This window comes from Nelumbo nucifera, chromosome 1, assembly GCF_055504915.1.
Source record: "Nelumbo nucifera cultivar China Antique chromosome 1, China Antique-T2T, whole genome shotgun sequence".
NCBI classification, from domain to species: domain Eukaryota; kingdom Viridiplantae; phylum Streptophyta; class Magnoliopsida; order Proteales; family Nelumbonaceae; genus Nelumbo; species Nelumbo nucifera.
In genome coordinates, this window is record NC_142649.1 from 26,912,636 (window position 1) to 26,921,280 (window position 8,645).

The window sequence follows — 8,645 nt, forward strand, 5'->3', positions numbered from 1 at the left end:
TTTAATCACCTCCCCTGAACTTTCTAACATAGTTACAAGTAGACCCCTTTGTTAGAATCCTCTAAAAAGAGGTATGAAAATGTCCAAAATACTCGTGCAATTATTTTTTACCAGCTCTTTGTATGAATCGCTAGCCCCTTTCCAATCTCTAATCTAAAATTTAATTTTTGTTCCAAATTTGTCTTCATATCAATCGCTCAAAGGTAAAGCTGCAACTTTAAATTCTACATTTTTTGTTGTTTATAATGTTTGCATTGGCTTTTCTATAGAAACCAGCCTCAGAATAAATGGCATGAAAAGTTTGGACATTTTTTACTCTTGGTAGAAGATTCTAAGAAAAGGGGTCTACTTGCAATTATATTGGAAAGTTCAGGAGAGATGAATGCAATTACCAAACTTCAGGGAAGGTTTCAGCTACGGTCAGAAACTTTAGTGGTGATTTCAGCAATTTATCCTTAATTTAATACCAAAATCTTGAATTCAATGAGCAAAGATGAGCATGCACCCATCCAATAGTTTGCAAGGACCATATATGATTAATTGCTTAGATTTTGAAAGTTCAAATCCACTTATAAAATAATAATAATAACAAACCCTAAACCTACTAAACCTAAACCTGCTTGTCAGGAATCCAAAGGTGAAGCTTTGGGAAGTAAAAGGCCACACCTAGTGAAATGATGAAGAAAAGAAATACAAACACAACCAAGAACAAAGCCATCAAACATTCAAACACAACCAAGAATAAAACCCTTTTATTCATGGTTTGAGACAGAAATTCTATGGCTTCATGCCGGCCCCTTTACTATTCGAAGGCCAGCCGAAGAAATAATCCCATTCACCTGTATCCCTATTGAAAACAAAAAGGCCATCTTCCCTGATTCCCCAGGCACAGAAACTGCTACATCGATATAAATCTCTTTTGGCATGGTATATTTCGAAGCTACCGCTTACAGTAGACCCTCCTGTCCTTGTCCAATCCATCCGACACCAGAAGAGTGTGGTGTCGAACAGGTTGTCATGAAAACTCCAAGTATAGTTCTGGTAATAACCGATGACGTGGTCACCCAAATCGTCATCCTTCGATTTGCAGTGAACGTGGAGGTTCTTCCCAGGCTCCAACATGTTGTACAATACCACTTGAATTTTTTTGTAGTAAGCTCCTGATACCACCATTGATGAATGGCTCAAACTGAGAACTATCAGCGCCATGGCTGCCGCATACATGAAGAAGCTCCAGCGAAACTGAGTACCCATTTCGGATCTCTTGGTATGCTGTTAATGTTGTTCAACGTTGGTTGGTATATATTTATATATAACTGATGATGAGACTAATTAATGGTGGGAGGGAAGAAGAGAGTTAACTCCCTTTTAGCAGAGTGTGATGATCCAGTAGGAGTGGCTACGCTGAGTGAATCATAGCTTGCTCATCACTGGTTGGCTGTAGAACTTTTAAACCAATGAGAGATGGCAAGTTAGGGCTCACTGAGTTTACCCAGCGTGACCCCCTTCTCTCTGGATCACCACTCTTTGAACTTGCAGACTTGGCTCCGTTTATTAGAGTCTCTCAACGTAAGCTTTGATGTTGTACTAGACGTTGAAGTTGGTTTCTCCCTTGAGGGACAGGCTGTGTACTGTGCATGTAAACGTACGTCGACAAGTACGTTTCATGTAAACGTACGTCCACAAGATAGTAACGTAAAGGTGCCGATTAGCTCAGTTCGTAAGGTCTCTGGCTGGCTGAGACTTGGAATGACTCTTTTCTTCACCAGGGTTTATTGATGCAGCTAAATCCGATCCAAATTGACATAATTACAGCCTCAGGGGATGTGCTATATTAGTCCAAGCCGACATAATTACAGTCTTTATCATTGTTAAATGCATTATCATACATAACTTAGAGTTTCAATTTTATACCCGCCTTATCAATTTATTTTTCTGTACAAATTTTAAAGAATAATTCTCCTTATTCTTTTTAGACAAATGTAATTAAAAGGCTGAAATGAAGTAAAATTAATGCATTACATAAACATTTTTTTATTTGGAATGCTGGCAAAAAAAAGGTATTTGCACCTTTTTTCAAAACAGTAGAGGAAGTTTTTGTTAGGGTCAAAACATTGGGGAGTTTCATAGGATTGTTAGAAAACCCAAGGAGGTTATTGAGGGTGTTTGGTTCCTTTTACATTTATTCAGTAAATGCTTATTGATAGTGCCACATAGGCGCCATCTTAACATTTTTCTCTCTCTTGCTCTTCTACATACATCGAAAATGTAAAAAGTGAACTTTGGTTTACGTGCATGCCAGCCGTTTGTAGAAGTTATTTTTTGAAGCTTCCACAAATGGCCAGGCATTTATTCACTATTACGCTGAAGTGGGGCCTAGTGGTGCCTAGTTGTCATAAACGGCTACAATTATTGCTTTTCTCGGTTTTACCAGCAAACAAAGTACAAATGTTTATTCAATAAACATAAACAGAACCAAACACATACATTATAATTTTCCTTATTTTTAAATGAAACTTAAATTGATTTTTGTTAGCACCCAAGTTTTGCTTAGTCTCTTCTTTAACCCATCTCCTACATTTTGGATGCCCGATCGGACCATACCAATCACTCTAAAACAAGCCTAAACCCTAAGAAACTAAATTTTAGCCTAAAAGCCCATAAATCCATCATTAAACCTACATGATTCCCTTTCAACAGTCTTGACTATGTCACATCACCATACTTGATCCCCAACCAAACTCCATCACGTGAAACAAAACCCTCAAGCAAATAATCACACAAATTTCAACCCTAAATTCCTAGATTTAAACAAACTTCATTAGAGATTTCATTTCGACGTGTTTAACACTATGACGCTCCTCAAACCTAAAACCCATGACAGAATTTGAAACTTAACTTCTCCCGTTTCGGGCTATTATAGCAGATTGGAGAGAGGAGTGCCTAACACTTTCCCTCTCCCAATCCTTTGAACCCAAGGTCTCTCGGTTAAGTGCTTTCCTTGGTTAAGGATGGAGTCACTATCAAGGGCTCAATTCAAATCTTTCCAAACCCGAAAATGAGGGCCCATTTCCTCTAAAAAATGGGTGGCGACTCCAACTCTTTGCTTCAGCCATGAGCTTCCTAGAGCTCACAATTTTAAAATAATTAAACTATGTTTAAAACTAATATATTTTGTTAATTTGTGATATTAGTAAAAATTGAATCTATTTAAGTATATTAAATTTAGATTCCTTATATATGAAATTTAATTAACTATATAAATTTTTATTTTTTAGTGGAATTTAAGTTAGTTTTAAATTGATAAAATTTAATTATAAAACTAAGAATTGTTAGACAATTTTGTATTAATTTTATATTAATTTATCTTATTCCTTTTATTAATTAAATCCTTTTTATTATTTTAATAAAATATTTTTATCAATAACAATAATTAAAAATTATTTTTTATTTAAGTAACTTACTAATTTATTTTTATTATCGTTAATCAGTTCCTATTATTTTCAAATAGAATATAAATGGATTATAATTAATCTTTTCTGATAATTACAGTTTAATGCATGCAAGTATATCTAATACATACATACATACATACATACATACATACATATCTATACCATTTTAAAAAGTACGAATAGCCTAAAAATATTTCTCAAATTTTCTAAGGACAAAAATTACCCCTTTATATTTAAATTTATTGATAAAAAATGAGGATAAATAGGGTAATTAGTTATTAATATTAAATGAGTTGAAAAGAGGTAAATTTAATTAAGTTATTCAATGCATTCAATTCCCTCTCATTAATCCAACATTTAAGATACCAACTTGTATTCACCTTCATTAAATCATACATTTAAGGCATTTTTGTTTCTTCACATCATTAAATTCTATTAATTAAGTCCATACATAATAAATTAATAATTATAATACCATAAAAACTTATATTTTTAAAATCTACCTGAAAAAATAAATAACTTTTTCATCTAGGTGGTGGTAAGAAATTAAACCGTTTTGGATCAAATGGGCTAATCCATGTTGCCACAATTAAATAATAAAACTCAAAAATAGATAAAATGCAAATATATGTATATTTAAAAAAGTGAGAACATTTTTAACATTATATATCGACATATTAAACAATAACAAGTATGATAAATAAGAGATGTTTTTATTAATGATGAAAATGGAATATAAAACTTAAAACCAATTGGAAAAAAATTATCTTCCTATTCTCTCTAATTAAATCTCATATTTAAGGTATATTCTCTCATTAACTCATATATTTAAGGTAAATTCTCTCATGAAATTCTACTAATCAAATCCACAACATGAATTTTAATATTTATAAAATAAATATTTTGAAAAGTAATTTGAAAACAAAATGATTTTCTTCCCTCTTGATGGTGGGTAAGCAATACAGCCATTTGGGATCAAATGTGTTAATAAATAATGCCAAATTAAATAATAAAAAAAGAAACAAATTAAATATATAATACAAAAAAGAAGAACTGGGCATATCTCTAATATTGTATATTTACTATAGAAAACAAAAAAAGAGTATGAAATGTAAATGATGAAAATGAAATGTCAAGTTTAAAATCAACCTAGAAATGAAATGCTATCATAGTCAAATAAAAAAAATTTAAAAAATACAAAGAATCAAATAAATAAAAAAATAGAAAAAGTTTTGGGCAAATACCTAATGTTATATATTTATAAAAGATAAAATATTGGGTACATCTCTAATATTATACATTCATTATATTGAATGTAAATAAGTATTATACATAAAAAATAATTTTATCAATGATGAAAATGTAAGACCTTGAAATCAAACTATTTTTCTTTTCGAATGGTGAGTTAGTGGTTTAGGTAAAATGGATTAATTGATGATATGATAGTTAAATAATAAATATTTAAAATGTAATAAAAAAGTACAAGTAATAAAAAGAAAATATATATAATTATATATTTATTATGTCAAACAAAAATTAATTGTGATTATAATGTAGATGAAATATGTAATTTAAAACTAAATCGAAGCAAAGCTATTTTCTTATCTAGATGGTCAATAAATGATCTAACTTTTTAGAGAATGTCATAATTGAATAATAAATATTTAAAAAATATAGCACAAAAAAATGAAAAGTACAGAATTTTGCTGAAAAAAAAACATTTGGAAACATTTCTAATGTTATATATTCATCATATTAAATAAAAAATGTTAAAATAAAAATTATTTTTACTTATGACTGAAACTGAACACAAATAATAATAATAATAATGATGATAATAATAATAATAATAATTGTTATTAGAATTTAAAATTTTCATGTGCGCACAATGCACATGCACATTTACTACAAGCATTTGTATGTATATATATATTAGTTAAATTGAAATGGATATATATAGACAAAGTTAATGAATTTTATATAATTTACCAGAGTGGAGATGAGAGAGGATTAGTGGCATGAGTTATTGAAGGAGAGAGTTAATGGCATAATTAATGAGGAGAGATTGTTAAAAGAGTTAATGGGAGAGAGAGAGAGAGAGAGAGAGAGAGAGAGAGAGAGTTAATAGTGTTTTAATGAGGAATGTTAAAAGTCTTAAAAGTGATTGGTTACTTTAGTTAGTATTCAATTTTAAAATTAGAAAATTCAAAATAACTAGAGAAAAGATAAGTGTCTTTGAGAAGAGACCAAAAAAAAAAGATAATTGGCTTTGAGAATAAACCATAAAGTAGGAAAGTGAGAGCTTGGCACATTGCATTTTAAAGTATATATAGATATAGATCCTACTTCTTTCTTCACCTCCTTCACACCTTTGTTGGTAGAAAACAAAAGGTAGTATGGTCTTTTAATTTTTTTCTTAATTGGTATTAATCAATGCCTCACACTCCTATAGGGGCCATTACTCTTTTAAATAAAGATAACTGGCATTTACATCAATTAAAGCTGAACTGTTGAAGCTACTTTCCGAATAAAGTTTTTTTTTTTTTGGTAAATTACAGATATCTATCCTGTATTATAATGGCAATTATCCTTGAACTTTAATTTGCAATAAAGACCCCCTAAAATTTCAAATTCCAACAAGACCCCCTCTTAGTTAAGTTGAGTAGGGGTGAGCATTATTCCATTAAAATCAAAAACTCACACTAAAAATTTTGGCTTTGGTATTTCTGGTTTCTTTTAGGTTTTGGTTAGCTCATTTTTCAATATTTCAGTTTTTTCTTTGATTTTTAGAGTTATATATTCAATTAACCATAAAAAATCAAATTAACCAAACTTTGCTATATAATATGTAATATATATAATATATAATACATAACATATTATAAGGAATCTTGATTTTATAATATATATGTATATATAATAAAATTGGATGGTTCATGTCATCATGTCTCTCCCTTGAGAGAAGTTATTTATTTATTTTCTCTATTTTATGAATTTTTCTAATTTTCTTTTGTTTTAAAAATAGGAAAGTTGTCAAAAACTCACCATGAGTTTTTAGCATTTCTCTTAAATTCACCACAACTTTTCAAGAGACTAGCCGCTGTAAATATATTACCATTTTGATCTTCATAGAAAAATATAAAATATATACATATATTTTAATATTTAGATAAGAAAAAAAGGAAAAGTTCAAAATATATTTTCAAATATAAAATACATAAAAACACAGAAATTAGAAAAAAATGTATAAAATTATAGAAATTGCACACAAAATAAAAAATTATTTTTAGATAATAGAAATTATAGAAATTGAAAAACAAATTCAGAAAATAAAAATTGTAGAAAAAACACCAAAAATTATAGAAAGAAAATGAAAATAAATAACAAAAAATATAGGAAAATTTATAGATGGTAGAAAGGAAAAATGTAAAAAAAAAAATAGAAAATGTGTAAAAAACAGAGGTTATAAAAAACATTAGAAATTATAACAAAACACTAAAAAAGTAAAAAAATGAAAATTGAAAAATGAAAGAAGACCATTTTCCTCTAACTCGCCATTCAAGGATGATTTGGTTATAAAAATTGTTATTTATGCAGACGTGGATGATAACTCTACATTTTGATGCCTTAAGGGAATCAATTCAGGGGTATTTTCGGCCTTAGAACAGTCAAGATGTGTCATTTTCCTAGTTAAATGCAATGTTGTGGCCTCTAAGGACGGAATAGCGAGTTCTTGTTTCTCTTTGATTACTTTATTACTTGATCCATCATCTCAGTTTAGTTCTTGTTTCTCTTTGATTCTGTAGGACGGAATAGCGAAAGGTGGGGTACCGGAGTGTTGCGGGAATGCGGGACGAAAGAGAAGAGAAGAGAAAGTGGATTGCGTTTCAGATGTATTCATCCCATTTTATTTTTAATTTTCTTATTTTTATTTTCAAACTCTTTTTTTGATAAAATAGTTATTTTTGAATTTTTATTAATTTTTTTTCTAGATCCAATTTAATTATTTATTTTTTTAGTATTATTTTTCCTCCATTTTGTTTCTAGATCTATTTTTTTCTTTATTTTAATTTCTTGTTCGATTTTTTTTGTTTTATTGTGTTTGTGTTTTTCTTTTATTTCAGATTAAAAAAAAAAATAAAAACAAAGCATAATTTTCTTTTGTTTATTTTATTTTATTTTATTTTCGGTTTAAATTTTAAATTCATTTTTTTCTTTTATTTTAGATAAAAACAAAATAAAAGAAATAAAAGAAATAAAAAATTTTCATTTATTTTATTTTATTTATTTTTGTAGCGTATTTTTGTTTCGTTAATTTTATTTCCGTATTAATTTTTAGATTTGTGTTTTACTTTTATTAGAAAAAACGAAAAAAATATAAAAAATTTTCAGAGTATTTTTTGTTTTGTTTATTTTATTTTCAGTTTAATTTTTTTAGATTTTTATTTTTTTTCTTTTATTTTATCTATTTCTTGCATAATTTTCTTTATGATCATTTTATTTTCAGTTTACTTTTTAGATTAGCAATTAGTTTGTTAGAATTTATTTTTGGTAGTTGTTAATTCTGTTTAGCACAATTAATTGTTGTTTTATTTTCTATTTGCAATTATTATTTGTTGCGTTATTTAATTCCTTTTCTTTTAGTTGTTTATTGAATAATTAATTTCTAAATAGGAAATTGTTGAAATTTGTGAATTTGAATTTAAATTTCAAATCTGAATTTAAATTTTAATTTTAATTTAAATCCAAATTTCAATTTCAATTTGAATTTCAAATTTCGAAATTTAAATTTTAAATTTTAAATTATCAAATTTAAAAAATTGAAAAAAAAAAAAATAAAAGTTAAGAATATAAAAAATCAAATTTAAATTTTAGGAATTTAAATTTCAAAATCTGAATTTGAATTTAAACTCCCAAAAATTTAAATTTTGAATTAAAAAAATATATCAAAAAATGTCAAAAAAAAATTTTGGTTAATATTTTTCTTGCATTTTCATTCCAATATTTAGGGTATGATATTCTAGAGCATGCATCATATAGGCTTATTTATTTGCTGGAATTATTATTGTTAGTTGGGAATGTGTTAGGTTTTCTTTTTATTATTTTAATTGTTCCTTTTGCTTAGTTGTTTGCTTTATTCTTTTATGTTAAATTGCTGAATTGCATATTAGAAATAATTGTTCATGCATT

At 27.7% G+C, this 8,645-nt stretch overlaps 1 protein-coding gene across 1 annotated transcript; it reads right to left on the bottom strand.

Moving 5' to 3' along the window:
• Window positions 1–610: 610 nt before the first annotated feature.
• Window positions 611–1,254, bottom strand: LOC104609695 (S-protein homolog 5-like). Its single transcript, XM_010276066.1, has 2 exons — window positions 840–1,254; window positions 611–666 (listed from the first exon to the last, which is right to left on the bottom strand). Exons 1-2 carry the CDS (start codon window positions 1,252–1,254, stop codon window positions 611–613), a joined length of 471 nt encoding a protein of 156 aa, XP_010274368.1.
• Window positions 1,255–8,645: the final 7,391 nt, after the last annotated feature.